The sequence below is a fragment of the Pristiophorus japonicus genome, chromosome 14 (assembly GCF_044704955.1).
Source record: "Pristiophorus japonicus isolate sPriJap1 chromosome 14, sPriJap1.hap1, whole genome shotgun sequence".
Taxonomy (NCBI): domain Eukaryota; kingdom Metazoa; phylum Chordata; class Chondrichthyes; family Pristiophoridae; genus Pristiophorus; species Pristiophorus japonicus.
The window spans coordinates 134523724-134540710 of NC_091990.1; the positions used below are offsets into that span (position 1 = coordinate 134523724).

Here is a 16987-nt window from a genome sequence, read left to right on the forward strand (position 1 = left end):
GTCAAAGAGATAGGGTTTAAGAACATAAGAGCATAAGAAATAGGAACAGGAGTAGGCCATATGGCCCCTCGAGCCTGCTCCGCCATTTAATAAGATCATGTCTGATCTGATCATAGACTCAGTTCCACTTCCCTGCCGCTCCCCATAACCCCTTATCGTTTAAGAAACTGTCTATTTCTGTCTTAAATTTATTCAATGTCCCAGCTTCCACAGCTCTCTGAGGCAGCGAATTCCACAGATTTACAAGCCTCTGAGAGAAGAAATTTCTCCTCATCTCAGTTTTAAATGGGCGGCCCCTTATTCTAAGATCATGCCCTCTAGTTCTAGTCTCCTCCATCAGTGAAAACATCCTCTCTGCATCCACCTTGTCAAGCCCCCTCATAATCTTTCTGTTTCGATAAGATCACCTCTCATTCTTCTGAATTCCAATGAGTAGAGGCCCCAACTTACTCAACCTTTCCTCATAAGTCAACCCTCTCATCTCCGGAATCAACCTAGCGAACCTTCTCTGAACTGCCTCTAAAGCAAGTATATCCTTTCGTAAATATGGAAACCAAAACTCCACGCAGTATTCCAGGTGTGGCCTCACCAATACCTTATATAGCTGTAGCAAGATTTCCCTGCTTTTATACTCCACTCCCTTTGCAATAAAGGCCAAGATACCATTGGCCTTCCTGATCACTTGCTGTACCTGCATACTATCCTTTTGTGTTTCATGCACAAGTACCCCCAGGTCCCGCTGTACTGCGGCACTTTGCGATCTTTCTCCATTTAAATAATAACTTGCTCTTTGATTTTTTTTCTGCCAAAGTGCATGACCTCACTTTCCAACATTACACTCCATCTGCCAAATTTTTGGCCACTCACTTAGCCGGTCTATGTCCTTTTGCAGATTTTTTTGTGCCCTCCTCACACGTTGCTTTTCCTCCCATCTTTGTATCATCAGCAAACTTGGCTACATTACACTCAGTCCCTTCTTCCAAGTCGTTTATATAGATTGTAAATAGTTGGGATCCCAGCACTGATCCCTGTGGCACCCCACTAGTTACTGGTTGCCAAGCAGAGAATGAATAATTTATCCCGACTCTCTGTTTTCTGTTAGTTAGCCAATCCTCTATCCATGCTAATATATTACCCCCAACCCCGTGAACTTTTATCTTGTGCAGTAACCTTAAGGCACGTCCTAAAGGTGGAAAGAGAGGTAGAGAGGTGGAGAAGTTTAGGCAGGGAATTCCAGAGCTAAGGGCCTCAGCAGCTGAAGGCACGGCCGTTAATGGTGGAGCAATTAAATTCAGGAATGCGCAAAAGACAAGAATTGGAGGAGCGCAGATATGTTGGAGGGTTATAGGGCTAGAGGAGGTTAGAGATAGGGAGGGACGAGGCCATGGAGTGATTTGAAAACCAGGATGAGAATTTTTAAATCAAGGCATTACTTAATCGAGAGTCAGTGTAGGTCAGCAAGCACCTACAATTCGTACACCATCCTGACTTGAAAATATATCGCTGTTCCTTCATCGTCGCTGGATCAAAATCCTGGAACTCCCTCTCTAATAGCATTGTGGGAGTACCTTCACCTCACAGACTGCAGTGGTTTAAGAAGGCAACTCACCAGCTCCTTCTCAAGGGCAATTAGGGATGGGCAATAAATGCTGGCCTTGCCAGCGATGTCCACATCCCATGAATGAGTGAACAGGACTTGATGTGAGTTAGCTCATGGGCTGCCGAGTTTTGGATCAGCTTATGTTTATGAAAGGTGGAAGGTTGGAGGCCGGCCAAGCATGCGTTGGAATACTCAAGTCGAGAGGTAACCGAGGTGTGGATGAGGGTTTCAACAGCAGATGATGAACTGAAGCAGGGATGGAGTCGGATGATTTTTTTTTCATTCATGGGATGTGGACATCGCTGGCAAGGCCAGCATTTATTGCCCATCCCTAATTGCCCTTGAGAAGGAGCTGGTGAGTTGCCGCCTTAAACCACTGCCGTCTGTGAGGTGAAGGTACTCCTACAATGCTATTAGAGAGGGAGTTCCAGGATTTTGATCCAGTGACGATGAAGGAACAGCGATATATTTTCAAGTCAGGATGATGTACGAATTGGAGGGGTACTTGCAAGTGGTGGTGTTTGCATGCACCTGCTGCTCTTGTCCTTCTAGTTGGTAGAGATCGCAGGTTTGGGAGGTGCTGCCAAAGAAGCCTTGGCGGGATTCTACAGTGCATCTTGTAGATGGTACACACTGCACCCATGGTGCGCCAGTGGTGGAGGGAATGAATGTTTAAGGTGGTAGATGGGGTGCCAATCAAGTGGGCTGATTTGTCCTGGATGGTGTAGAGTTTCTTGAGTGTTGTTGGAGCTGCACCCATCCAGGAAAGTGGAGAGTATTCCATCACACTCCTGACTTCTGCCTTGTAGATGGTGAAAAAGCTTTGGGGAGTCAGGAGGTGAGACACTCGCCGCAGAATACCCAGCCTCTGAACTGCTCTTGTAGCCACAGTATTTATGTGGTTGATCCAGGATGCCCCCTCCCAAGATGTTGTTGGTCGGGAATTCAATGATGGTAATCCCGTGGACTGTCAAGAGGAGGTGGTTAAACTCTCTTTTGTTGGAAATGCTCATTGTCTGGCTCTTATCAGCCCAAGCCCGAATGTTGTCCAGGTCTTGCTGCATGTGGGCACAGACTGCTTCATTATCTGAAGAGTTGCGAATGGAACTGAACACTGCAATCATCACACTTCTAACATTCCCACTTCTAACCTTATGATGATGGGAAGGTCGGAGATGGAAATAGGCGGTCTTAGTGATGCCGTAGTTATGTGATTGGACGCTTACCTTGGGGTCAAATACGCACCAAGGTTGCGAATAGTCTGGTTCAGCTTCAGACAGTTGCCAGAGAGAGGGAGTGGAATTTGTGGCTGAGACCAAAGACAATGGCTGTAATTTTTAAGTTGTAATTTTACTTTTACAGTAGCATAGTGGTTATGTTACTGGACTAGGAATCCAGAGGCTTGGACTAATAATCCGGAAACATGGGTTCAAATCCTACCACGACATCTGGGGGGATTTAAATCCAGTTAATTAAATAAATCTGGAATTTAAAAAGCTAGTGTCTGTAATGGTGACCATGAAACTGTCAGATTGTCATAAAGACCCAACTGGTTCACTGAAGGAAATCTGCCATCCTTACCCAGTCTGACCTATATGTGACTCCAGACCCACAACAATGTGCTTGACTCTTAACTGCCCTCGGAAATGGCCTAGCAAGTTGTACCAAACCAGTACGACAAAGTAGGCACAGTGGGAGTACCTTCCCTTCATGAACTGCAGCAGTTCAAGAAGGCAGCTCACCGCCACCTTCTCAAGGGCGATTAGTAATGGACAATAAATGCTGGCTTTGCCAGGGACACCCATATCCCAGGAACAAATAAAAAAAAGTCTGACAATTTAGAGAATTGAGGAGGATAAGAACACCAGCATCATGGGAACACCATCACCTCCAGGTTCCTCTCCAAGTTATGCACCACCTTGATTTTGAAATATCCCACTGTTCTAGCAATGATGAAAGGTAACTATCCTGTAATTCTCTACCCACGGCCATGGTTTGAGAAGAGGGCCCATCACCATATTTTCAAGGTAACTGGGGCTGGGCAATAAATGAGGCCTTGCCAACGGCTCCCTCATCCCAAGAACAGTTTTTTTTTCATCTATTTTTTCACATTTTGGGGGGCATCTTAAGTGAACAACATTAAGATTGGCACAAATGCAAATCCCCCCACTTGCTCCTAACCTAGGATGCTTAGTGGGAAAATATATTTTGTCGTGGGGATCACTAATTTGTATCACTATTAACACATACTCATATGTACTGGTATATGGAGCTAGTTTATTTTTCAGGCTAAAGATTAATTGAATTTTAAATTGTTTGTCTTTTGATCATCTGTCATTTTATTTTACTAAAATCATAACTGCATGGTTCCACTTCTGTTTTGACAGATAGAATCCTACTACCTACTCCATACTATGGTGTTATCAAGTTCGATATTTTTTTCTACAGCGCAGTCAATCTACAATTTGTGCATTTGGAAAGCAAAGTAAGGAGATCACATAAGAAGCAAATAGCCTAAAAATTGGATTTTTGTGATTCCTCATAATTTGTAATTGTACTTTGTAAAACTTGTCCAAGGCGCTGAACTTCCGTTAGAGTGAATGAAAACTAAGCAACTGAGTAACCTAAAGGTTCATCTTTGCCATTAACGCCCCGAGTCATGTAATGAGCAATGATGTATTAGGAATTTAAACCTTATCAAGTTTTGTTTTAGAAGATATTCTTAATGAATACTTTGCATCTGTCTTCACAAAAGAGAGAGACGATGCAGACATTGTAGTTAAGGAGGAGGAGTTTGAAATATTAGACAGGATAAACATAGTGAGAGAGGAAGAATAAAAGGGTTTAGCATCTTTGAAGGTCGATAAATCCCAGGCCCAGATGAAATGTATTCCAGGCTGTTACGAGAAGCAAGTGAAGAAATAGCAGAGGCTCTGACAATCATTTTTCAATCCTCTCTGGCTACAGGTGTGGTGCCGGAGGACTGCCAACTTTGTATTGTTGTTTAAAAAGGGAGTAAGGGATAAACCGAGTCAGCCTGACCTCATTGGTGGGCAAATTATTGGAAAACATTCTGAGGGACAGTATTAATCATAATTTAGAAAGACACGGATTAATCAAGGGCAGTCAGCATGGATTTGTAAAGGGAAGGTCATTTCTGACTAACTTGATTGAATTTTTTAAGGCGGTAATGAAAAAGCTCGATGAGTGTAGCATATTTGATGTAGTCTACATGGATTTTAGCAAGGCCTTTGACAAGGTTCCATATGGCAGGCTGGTCAGAAAAGTAAAAGCTCATGGGATCCAAGGGAAAGTGGCAAGTTGGATCCAAAATTGGCTCAGAGGCAGGAATCAGAGGGTCAACGGGTGTTTTTGTGACTGGAAGGCTTAGTACTCGGTCCCTTGCTTTTTGTGATATATATCAATGAGTTAGACTTAAATGGAGGGGGCATGATTAAGAAGTTTGCAGATGATACAAAAATTGGCCGTGTGGTTGATAGTGAAGAGATAGATGTAGACTGCAGAAAGATATCAATGAACTGATCGGGTGGGCAGAAAAGTGGCAAATGGAATTCAATCTGGGTTGAGGTAATGCACTTGGGGAGGGCTAACAAGGCAAGGGAATACACAATAAATGGTAGGAAACAGAGAAGTGCAGAGGAACAGAGAGATTTTGGAGTGCATGTCCACAGACACCTGAAGGTAGCAGGACAGATAGATAAGGTGATTAAGAAGGCGTAGGGGATTACTATTCTTTATTTGCCGAGGCATAGAATATAAGAGGAGGGAGGTTAGACCTGAACTGTATAAAACACTAGTTAGGCCACAGCTAGAGTACTGCATTCAGTTCTGGTCACCACATTACAGGAAAGATGTGATTGCACTAGAGATTTACGAGGATGTTGCCAGGACTGGAGAATTTTAGCTGAGGAAAGATTGTTTTCCTTGGAACAGAGGAGGCTGAGGGGAGATCTAATTGAGGTGTATAAAATTATGAGTGGCCTAGACAGAGTGTATACGAAGCACCTCTTTCGGAAAGGTTGATAACCAGGGGGCATAGATTTTGTGTAAGCCCTGGCTCAGTTGGTAGCATACTCGCCTCTGAGTGTGAAGGTTCTGGGTTCAAGTCCCACTTCAGAGACTTGAGCACAAAAATCTAGGCTGACACTCCAGTGCAGTACTGAGGGAGTGTCGGAGGTGCCATCTTTCAAATGAGACGTTAAACCGAGGACCCATCTGCTCTCTCCGGTGGACGTAAAAGATCCCACGGCATTATTTCAAAGAAGAGCAGGGTAGTTATCCCAGTGTCCTGGCCAATATTTATCCCTCAATCAACATAACAAAAACAGATATCTGGTCATTATCACATTGTTGTTTGTGGAAGCTTGCTGTGTGCAACTTGGCTGCTGCGTTTCCTACATTACAACAGTGACTACACTTCAAAAAATGTACTTAATTGACTGTAAAGCGCTTTGGGATGTCTGGTGGTTGTGAAAGGCGCTATGTAAATGCAAATTTTTCTTTCATTTTTTTCTTTAGTATTGTTAGAAGGATTAAAGGGAGTTGAGAAATGTTTTCACCCAGAGGGCGGTGGGGGTCTCGAACTCACTGCCTGAAAGGGTAGCCGAGACAGAAACCCTCATCGCATTTAAGACGTCCTTGAAGGCATTTGATATGCACTTGAAGTGTCGTAACCTGCAAGGCTATGGACCAAGAGCTGGAAAGTTGGATTAGGCTAGATAGCTCTTTTTCAGCCGGCACAGTCATGATGGGCTAAATGGCCTCCTTCTGTGCCATAAATTTCTATGATTCTATGTTTGTTGAACTAATATCGCCATGTGACTGGTAAACATGATCAAAACATTTGCTAGCCAGTTAGTAGTGGTTCACTGTATTACACAACTGCTCTTTCACCCTCCTGGAATCTCCACATTCCGGCAAAGTCTGTCTGACTGACAACCTATCCTGCACCTTAGTATCAAGTGGGGAGATGTATTTTTTAATTTAATTCTCTTCTTACCCCACCAACCGCAATTCCCTAACTGACTGAATCGTGCCCATAAGGTTTTGCCAATGCAGTTGTGAGTGAGCCCTGTGTGTTGACCTGTAGTTGCCTGCACCCTTCCTTGTATAGCCCACAGAACATTAGGGAGCTGCTACGTAGAAAATTGTAGGTGTAAACCTAGGTCTTGCAATGAACTTCTGATGGCCTTGTTTTAGATGACTGATGGTGACACGCGTCCATTTCAACTAACAGTGGGAAAGCTTGAAAAATCAATGCAAATTGCACAGTTACAGGTGAGTGAGTGAGTGATTCAGAAATGTTCGTTATTCCTATAATAGGGTAGTATCTTTTTTTAATTTAAATTACAGAATTACCTTTTTTTTTTAAAGTGGGATTGCGAGGATGGGAATTTAACAGAACATTCATCACAATTCAATGTACCATTTAAAAAAAAAATTTATATTCTGCGGTGATTGTGCCATATCTATAGTTTCAGTTGGCCAATTCATGCTGTTTTCTGTTACAGAACAAATAACACATTATATCAAAGGTTCGTTACATGTGAACAAGCTGATACAAAAGTTGACAAATGTATTGATGTCTAAGTAATTGAACCTTTAAGCAGTACAATTGGTCTTTCTGTTGATGTGCCTAATCTGCCATTTTTAACTAACTTAAGCCTAGAAGTAATTGCCCTGCAGTTTATTTTCTCTCCTCTTGATTCGTGATCTGAGAGCAGTCTCGGCTTCTTTTGAATCTGTTTCTAGTTCATCTAAAAACAATGATCAATTCATTTAATTCTTTCTTACATTTATGCATTATCTGATTTTTCACTAAAATGTTATGAGCAATTTCTGAAATACATTTCAAAATTGACATGCTTGGACTGCTAGGTACATCAGGTAAAAGTCTGATTCAATGACCTATGTAATTGGAGGAGGAAAAGTAGACTGTAAAGGGGTAAATTTAAGGATTTACTGCTCCTTGCACAATGCTTCTTGGGAGAGGAGCAGAATAACCCTATCAGTATATTCTTCCATTCCTTTCCCTCTCATGCTTATCGAGCTTCCCCTTAAATGTATCGATGCTATTCACCTCAACTACTCCTTGAGATAGCACGTTCCACATTCTAACCACTCTGCCGGTAAATAAGTTTATCCTGAATTCCCTATTGGATATATTAGTAACTATCTTATATTTATGACCTAGTTTTAGACTCCCCATAAGTGGAAACATTTTCTCTACATCTACGCTATCAACAACAACTTATATTTATAGTGTGTCCTTAATGTAGTAAAACATCCCAAGGTGCTTCACAGGAGCGTTATAAAACAAAATTTGACACCGAGCCACATAAGGAGATAATTGAGTAGATGACCAAAAGGTAGGTTTTAAGGAGGGTCTTAAAGGAGGAAAGAGATAGCAAGGCAGAAAGGTTTAGGTCCAGACCAGCATGGGCTCGACGGGCCGAATGGCTTCCTTCTGTGATGTAACAATTCTATGATTCTATTTTTTTCATAATCTTAAAGGCCTCTATCATTTCAACCCTCAGCCTTCCCTTTTCTAAAAGAAATAGCCCCAGTCTGTTCAGACTTTTCTGTTAAGCATATCCTCTCAGTTCTAGTATCAGCCTTGTGAATCTTTTTGTACCTTCTCCCAAGTGCCTCTATATCCTTTTTATAATATGGTGACCAGAGCCATGCGCAACCAAGGATGTATACAAGTTCAACGCAACTTCTCTGCTTTTCAATTCTATCCCTCTAGAAATGAGCCCCGATAGTTTGCTTGCTTTTTTAATGCTGTGTTTGGAGAAAATCTCTAATGCAGCTCAAAATATCTGATCTATAGCTCTTGAAGACCATTCCATTACAAACAATTGTGTTAAAAAATTGTTTTTGCCTCTCGGTTTACCATCTATTCACTAACTATTCCTCACTGGCTAAACTTCATCATCATCATAGGCAGTCCCTCAAAACGAGGATGACTTGCTTCCACGCCAAAAAGGAATGAGTCCATAGATGTTTCAATGTAGGACCTAATATTCCAGATCCCGATCTACATATTAAAGGGTGGAAGATGCCTGTGTGTGAATTTTTACTTAGTTTGTCATCAGAATACAGGTATTAGAATTATGATCATTGCCTTCCCAATGGGCCCAAATTTCCCCATGAGTTGCACCGTTTTCTTTGGTGCAACTTGATTTATCTGGTGTATCTTTTTAGTTGCAAATATGGCCATTTAATTTGCGCCAGTGTAGGTGAGTTAATTAGGTTTTTTGTTAGGTCAGTTTTTTTTTCAAAAGGGAGCGTTCCCGGCCACTTACACCATTTATGCCAATTTGGCCAGAAAAAAGTTGTACTAAACTAACTTAGGGCAGTGTATGTGTCCACTTTTGTCCGCACAGAAAGACCTTACTTACAGTTAAGGAATCGGCGCAAGTAACTACATTTAAAGCACCACCAAGCACCAAACAAAGCACAAAAAGTAATAAGCAATTAATGAACAAATAAAATAGAAGGAACCCTGTCCCTAACGCACCAAGACCAAAGTAATAAGCAACCAATAAACAACAAATAAAAAAATAGAAGGAACCCTGCACCTAAAGCACCAAAATCAATCAGTAAATATCAAATAAAAAATAGAAATCCTACCTTAGGGAAGGCAGCGGGCCGCCGATGAGGGAGCCCATTTGGCCAGGGCTAGGGACAGTGTGCTTCGGCCCCTCCCACACAGCCTGCAGCGCACGTTTGCAGAAACAGCCTGCCAGGAGCTACTGCACATGTGTGCAGACTCTAGCACGCATGTGCAGAGGTCCCGGCACTGTTTTCAGCGCACAGACCTAGCTCCGCGCCCTTCTCTTTGTTCTGCGCCACGCCAGCTCCACAGACAGTCCGAGAATCGGCCATGATCACAAGTATTTTTTTTGCCGCTGCTTCTGAGGTAAAATGTCACTGGGGAGCTCGGAGGTGCGCCGACAAAACCAGAGGGCTAAATTTGGGCCCAATGTAACTAAACATTGGTTCAGTCTAAGCTCCTCATTCAGTGTTGCCGATTTGCTCCCTTCAGTGAAAGATTCTGCTTTTAACAATGGCAGTGTAATGTGAGAGAGTCTGTCTCACATATTTTCAGGTTAATGCATTCTGAAAAATTAACGGATGAGTGATTTATATTTAACAATGTCAACTGATAATAGCCTCCTTCAGTCCTGTCTCTGTGCAGCCTGGGCTTCGATGGTTTCTTGACTCAAGTTTTGAAAATCACCACTCAATCGAGCCTCAATATATACTGTTTGCTTTAACTGTGTTCAATGGGTATTTTCTAGCTCACTCAAAAGTTTGAGGAAAACCCCAACAACTCTCTTAACAATTCTATTCAACCTCTTGCCAGTTGTTTTCATGTCCTCAGTGGATTGCCTGCACTTGGCATCCTGAAAGGAAATCTCCCACTTAGTTTGCAACTCTTATTGTGTTGCTTTTGGATCATTTCCAGATCAGAGGCCTTGTCTCTCTGCACTGTGGGTGGTCCAGTTGGGAAATGTACTTGTCAAAAATTAAGCATACCAATGTTGATTTCGGCCACTTGATACACAGAGGTCTTGTCACTAAACTTTGCATAGGATTAATTCAGTGCTGTTAAGTATTTCCAAAATAAAATTTTGAGTTGCTTTGTCCACCCAGCGATGGTGCCATTCCGAATGAAATCCACAGGAATTGAAAGACTGACTGACTGTGGTTGCTGGAGTTCACTAGATGCGAAGCTGCCCAGGCCCTAAACTCTGGAATTCCCTCCCTAAAACTCTCCGCCTCTTTACCTCTCTCCTCCTTAAGGTGTTCCTTAAAACCGACCTCTTTAACCAAGCTTTTGATCCCCTGTCCTAATATTTCCTTATGTGGCTCAGATGTTTGATAACACTCCTCTGAAGAACCCTGGGACGTTTTACTATGTTAATGGCACCATATAAATGCAAGTTGTTGATGATTTATTCAGAATATCTTATGTAATTCGAGAGAAAAAAACAAAGATGAGAAATGCTGTAAATCAGAAACAAAATTGGAAAATGCAGGTTTATCAATATCTGAAAAGAGAAAAATTTCAAGCATGATGAATGGTCTAACCTGAAATGTTAATCTATCTCTGATTCTTTGATGGACTTTATATTTTAGTTATTGTAATTAGCATTACAGTATTCGACTCAAGGGAAGGGATAATTTTGTTGATGTTACTTTTTTTTAAATTCAGTGAAATCCTAAAATCTTCATTCTGTTTGGACTAGCTTTTTGTGGGAGGTTGTTTTGTATTGGGGCTAATAATTTTTCTGTGTAACCACAGGGCACCAGGGTCACAGCCATGATTCTAACAAACCCCCACAATCCCTTGGGTGATATTTATTCAGCAACAGAAATGAAAGAATTTCTTGAATTTGCTAAAAGGTGAGATATCCATTGGAACTATGAGACAGAGGCCTAAACGATCTCTGGCTAGACCAACAATGAAGGTTTGTAAGGAGATGAATGTGTTTTAAAATTACAAAAATGGTTAGCAATCAGATAGTGTGAATCCCCCACAGACTCACAGTTTGTATCTGTTCCAGAATATGAAAATGATGTGCTTTTATTTTCATGAACTCCAATGAGATTTTTTTTTTAACTACCTGTTTAATGATGCTGTTACATCCTCCTGCTCTTTCTTCAGCTTTGATTTTCAAATAATTCACTTCATTTCAGAAAATAATTCTGGACTTAAATATTTTTCATATTTGAGCTTATGTATTTTGCACTTATTTGTAATTCCATTCATCCCTCAGTAGTGGCTGTTAGCCTGAATCTTTATCATAGCTAAAATGTTTTTTGGGATCTAGTGGTTTCACCTCATTCATTCATAGAAAGTCCCTCAAAATCAAGGAAGACTTGCTTCCACTCTAAAAGTGAGGTCTTAGGGGACTGAACAATCCAATACGAGAACTACAGTCTCTGTCACAGGTTGGACAGACAGTCGCTGAAGGAAAAGTTGAGTGAGACAAGTTTGCCGCACGCTCCTTCCGCTGCCTGCGCTTGCTTTCTGCATGCTCTCGGCGACGAGACTCGAGGAGCTCAGCACCCTCCCGGATGCACTTCCTCCACTTAGGGCGATTTTTGGCCAGGGACTCCCAGGTGTCAGTGGGGAGGCTTTGAGGGTGTCCTTGAAACATTTCCTCTGCCCACCTGGGGCTCGCTTGCCTGAGAGGAGTTCCGAGTAGAGCGCTTGCTTTGGGAGTCTTGTGCCAGTGGTTTCACCTATGCTGATGAAGACCTGCAACAATTACCACCATTGTCCCTTATTCTACATAGAGTATTTAATGATTTTCTACACTCCCATCTCCACCTCCCCCCACCCCACCACCACCTCACCACGCACTATCTGTGATGGATACAGATTATTATTGTGTGCTGATGAGATTGAGGTTATTTTCTTGCATGTTTGAGTGCAAAAAATATTATCATTTTGAGCCCAGAGTCTGATTCAATTTCACACTCACAAATATTTCTGGCTACTGTATTCTAGATTACTTCAAGTTAGTAGAAGGATCTGCTCAGTGTTAAGTACACCCGAATTAGCATTTGAGCTAATTCATGCTGGCTCATGGAATAATAGGATGTAGTTTTGTGCTTGTAATTTCCCCACCTGACTTTGGAAGTGCTGTCAGAAGGCACTGAGTAGAGCTTGTCCATAAGGGGGCAGTGGGAAAGCAGAAGTTGGTTCTGCCTTCCCCACCCCCACAAGCCACTCTTGTGCAGTTCCTAGGGGCTAATTACACAGATTAGTATTGATAGAGACCTCAAAGCAAGTTACTTGTTCAATATATATTCAGTGGATTGTCCTGCAATGTGGTGGTCGAGAAAAACAGAAAGGGTTAAATTGGAACATTTCCGAAACTAAAGCTGTTTTCGGGCATAAATAGACATCATGGGGTAAATCTTGATTTTGTGCGATAGTGTAAAATGCCGGCAGCCCCTTTTCCATCTCTCCCAAGATATAGACTTCAAGATGGAGAAATGTAAAACTGGCTACTGCCTTGCTATTACCAGTTTACACTAACACACAAAGTCAAGATCTACCTCCATATGCTTCAACATTGTATCATTTAAAGTAGCTTCTCAATACTTCGACAAGAGACATGTTCCATTTTGGATGTTCTTACATCTCAGAGCAGAAGAGCAGGAAACCTTGAAAGGTCTGTTCTTTAAGTGATGCTGATTTCTGGTTGGTGCTGCTGGTTCCTGCCCGAAATTCATAGGGGGCGAAATTGCCCCTCTCCTTAAGGCCTGTTACCGCCGCAAATCGGCGGCCACGCTGCGGGGAGAGTGGCGGCCGACTTTTCGTGGAATGGTCAGTGTGATTTATGTAGCACTCAAATCACTGACTCCACACGGTCTGGTGCTGTAATAACTGCTGTGACCTTAGTCCTTTATTGTGTAACTCCAGAATGCCTCTCAGGTGTGGTGGGCAGCCTTTTATACTCTGTCTTGCAGGTACTTTCAGGTCTCCCACCACAGCGCCTTCTGTGGCGCACCGTTGTAACCATACATTTAATGTACCTGGACAATACATAACATCTCACTCCCCCCGCCAGTTCCAAAAGCCATTGCCGGTGACCTCGGCCTTATTCGTCTTGGTTGATTTGTGAGTGTGAGCCCATGACCATCCACTTCCCTCTTCTCCCCCATGTGGAGATTATGCTTGTGATCCGGTGCAAGCCTGTGGTATTTGCAGTCCTTACATGGTGGATAAAGTACATGAGCATAACCTCCAACAGAAAGCAGGTATACATAGACGGTACATTTGTACGGTACATATAATATGTGGTACACTGAACAGTTATTTAATCCCAGTTCCTCTGGGTGAGGTACGGTGGCGGTACACAGCCCCTTTTTGCCCGAGGTACTGGGCTGCTCTGAGACAGTGTATCGCAACTGGTGCGTTGCTTCTGTTCTCAGAAAATAGTCGCTTTGGCGGCTCATCTGCAGCCGCTGAACCATTGCATGAATCACCTAAATCGAAAACCGCATTAGCCCATTAGTCACGTTAGTCATGGATCCATATCCCTTTTACTTGTACCTCGTGGTATTAACTCTCTTCGTAATTCATATCCATAATTTTAAACACAGTAACCATTCAGCATTAAAATATTAACTCTTATTATAAGTCATAATTCTACATTCATACAGCTCATTTAGACTCACTCTTGCCTTACAAAAGTCTCATTGTGGGGACCGCCAACGGTGTAAGGCCCTTTGAAGACTCCCGGGTGCATTTCCATTCCCACGAGGCTTCCCTTGGGCGCCGCCATTTTAGTTGCTCTGCTGGCCTTTGTCTGCAGAGCTCTGTTGCCATGAGGCTCACCATCAACTTGAGCTCGCTGGCAAAGAAAGAACAGAGGGAACAAAGAAGAAAGAAAGGGGAAAAACGGCCCAGAGCAACCCATCTTGACTCTGGCAGAAGTGGCTCCCTGGACTCGATCAGTCACAGTCCCTGTGAGGGCGGCCTCCGTACTTGCTGCCGCTCTGGCTCGCGTTTTCCTGAGTCACGCCAGCCGCCACCGCAGCCTCCGCTCCCACCGCTATCTCCGCAATTGCCACCCCTTCTGCGGCCGCCGTAGCAGCCTCTCCTGCGGCCGCCATGGCCACCACCATCGCAGCCGCTACCTCCGCCCGACTTTTTCTCTGCGTGGGCCCCCTGGATCCGCCGGCCATCGATGGACCTCCCGCTCATCGCCCGCAGCGCCCCGCCAGTCCGCACCCCAGCAACCGGCCCGCACCTACAAAACTGCTCTTCCAGGGTCTGCTGATCTGTGGAGGCTGAGGTTGCAGGATTGCTTGAGGTCAGGAGTTCTGGGCTGCTGTCGCCTGTGTGGATTTAGGCTGCAGCTCCAGCTCGGTCGGCGCTGCTCTTTGGGAACCCGGGGAGCAGCAGTCTGTGGAGGAATGAAGTCTTCCCAGCTCCCACGGACCTTTCCCATCCACCTCCTGCCGAGAAGCGTTGGCCCATCGCCTGCAATGACCCACAAAGGTAAACCGTGCGTCTCACCCCCGTGAGATACCTGCACATCCGCCCTCCAAGAACAGGTATCAGTTCCTTGGTATAGGTACGCAGCTTTGCCGTGACCGGGACCAGCTTGGGTCGTGCAGCTGGGTTGACCCACAGTTTATCAAAAGTTCTCTGACTCATCAACGACGGACCCGATCCAGTGGCCACTTCCATACTCACTGGGACTCCGTTAATTTTTATTTCCATTATCACTGGGGGCGAATCGTCGCTACACATATACAGTACTAACGCCTCATTTTCTTCTGCCTGTGCCTCGCTGAACAGTGGATCATCCCCCATCTCCTCAGCCACATGGTGAGTCAGATTTCTTTTACACATAAGCTGAAAGTGGCCTTTAATGTGGCAGGCATTGCACGTATACTCCGCAAACCTGCACCGGTGAGCCCCATGGCTTCCTCCGCAGCGCCAGCATGGTGCTGCTTGATTGGCCCCCCTCAGCGGACTCTGAGTTCCAGGACCCCGAGGTCCGTGCTCTCTGCCCCGGGCAGAGCCACATTCTGCAGTTTTGTCCGTGGTGGGCGCAATCCTGTGGACAGTGCCTGCCGGGTTCGAGACTGTGTGGATCATTTGCTTGGTGCTGCAAGTCGAGGTCATATATGCCCGGCTGATGGTGATGGCTTTTGTCAGGATGACTGTGGGTTCAGTGGCTAGCAGCTTGTGAAGGAGGCCCTCATGGCCAATCCCCATAACAAAAACGTCCCGCAACGCCTCGTCAAGGTGTGTGCCAAAATCACACAGCACTGCAAGTCTCCTGAGGTCCGCAACATATTTGGTGACATCCTGGCCCTCAGGTCTGCAGTGATGGTAGAATTTGTGCCTGGCCGTGAGGATGCTCTCCTTTGGTTTCAACTGGTCACGAATGAGTGCGATCAGCTCCTCATATGACTTGTCCCTGGTGCTCGCGGGTGCCAGCAAATCCCTGACGAGACAGTAAACCTCATCGCCACAACTGGACAGCAATATCGCTTTACGCTTCGCTCTCATTGCATCCGTGTCCGCCGTCAGGTCGTTTGCTGTGAAGTGGTACTCAAGCCTTTCCATAAAGGCCTCCCAATCATTGCCCACTATAAAATCCTTTAGTGAGCCCAGAGTAGTCATGGTTGCGTGAAGTTCGTCTGTGTCCTTGTCGCCAATGTGATGTATGTAGCACTCAAATCACTGACTCCACACGGTCTGGTGTTGTAGTAACTGCTGTGACCTTAGTCCTTTATTGTGTAACTCCAGAGTGCCTCTCAGGTGTGGTGGGCAGCCTTTTATACTCTGTCTTGCAGGTACTTTCAGGTCTCCCACCACAGCGCCCTCTGTGGCACACCATTGTACTTATACATTGAATGTACCTGGGCAATACATAACAGTCAGTGCTAGCCCCCTCAATTGCCCTCCCGAGTTTTCCCGGCGATTCTTCGATCCCCCCCATACCGCTCCGTAGCTGCCGATCCGTCTTAAGCGCGTCATCACCGTGCGCACCGTCGATCTAACCCGCCCAGCAGCAACATTCCCCTCTGAAAATCTTCGGCACCGCCCGGCGGTGCCAAAACCTGTTTTATCCCAGTGGCCCAGTGAGGCTGTGGCCTTCTGCATCGGTGCGGCTTCCTTAAAGGGGAGGGTGCGCTGCCGCCATGTTTTTTTTTGTCGGCCGACTACCATGTTGGCCCGACAAAATATGCCCCCGGGTTTGGCTGGGCCACCAACAGGCAGCCTGACACCCCCTCTTAGGTGGCAGGCCGCTGGCCCGGCCGAATCCCTCCTTGGTGGCCCAGTGGACCGAAGTTTAACAATCGCGGAGGCGCTCCCCTTTAAGAGAAGGGGAGAGCCGTGGTGATGCGGCGCCGTGATGACGTCATCGCGGCGGTGACTCCGCACCGCCCCCCAGGTGTTGTAACCGCCCCAATTACCATCGAGTTCCGGTGCAAGGGGAAAAAAACAAGAAAGAGACAAATATCACTCGAGGCGACCTGAACAGCAGCTGCGGTAAAAACCATTGAAACAGGCTGGGAGCGGCCCGTTTTGGGCGGGGGGCAATTTCAACCCCATGGTGTTCCTGCGCCATTTATAAACAAAATATCTAGCTCTCTTGGATACAAAAATAAAAACTTTTCTTTGAACTGATTGAGGTTTTTATGTAACTTGATTAAATACTGTTTTTATTTTTTCTCTTGGTGATGTAGATACAAATTGCATGTAATTGTGGATGAGGTGTACATGTTAACGGTATTTGGTGACGTGGGTTCATTCCAAAGTGTCCTCAGCTTTGACAGGTGAGTCTTGTGTTTTACATTAAATATTGCAAATGTGAT

At 44.6% G+C, this 16987-nt stretch overlaps 1 protein-coding gene across 3 annotated transcripts in view; it reads left to right on the top strand.

The window, feature by feature from the left end:
• Positions 1-16987, top strand: part of LOC139280121 (1-aminocyclopropane-1-carboxylate synthase-like protein 1) — an 88292-nt gene that overhangs the window by 49416 nt on the left and 21889 nt on the right. For all 3 annotated transcript variants that reach the window (XM_070899642.1, XM_070899644.1, XM_070899643.1), the window contains 4 exons: positions 3988-4085; positions 6821-6898; positions 10935-11035; positions 16859-16948. In XM_070899642.1, the coding sequence (XP_070755743.1) occupies positions 3988-4085; positions 6821-6898; positions 10935-11035; positions 16859-16948 (367 nt within the window). The remainder of the gene's footprint in view (positions 1-3987; positions 4086-6820; positions 6899-10934; positions 11036-16858; positions 16949-16987) is intronic.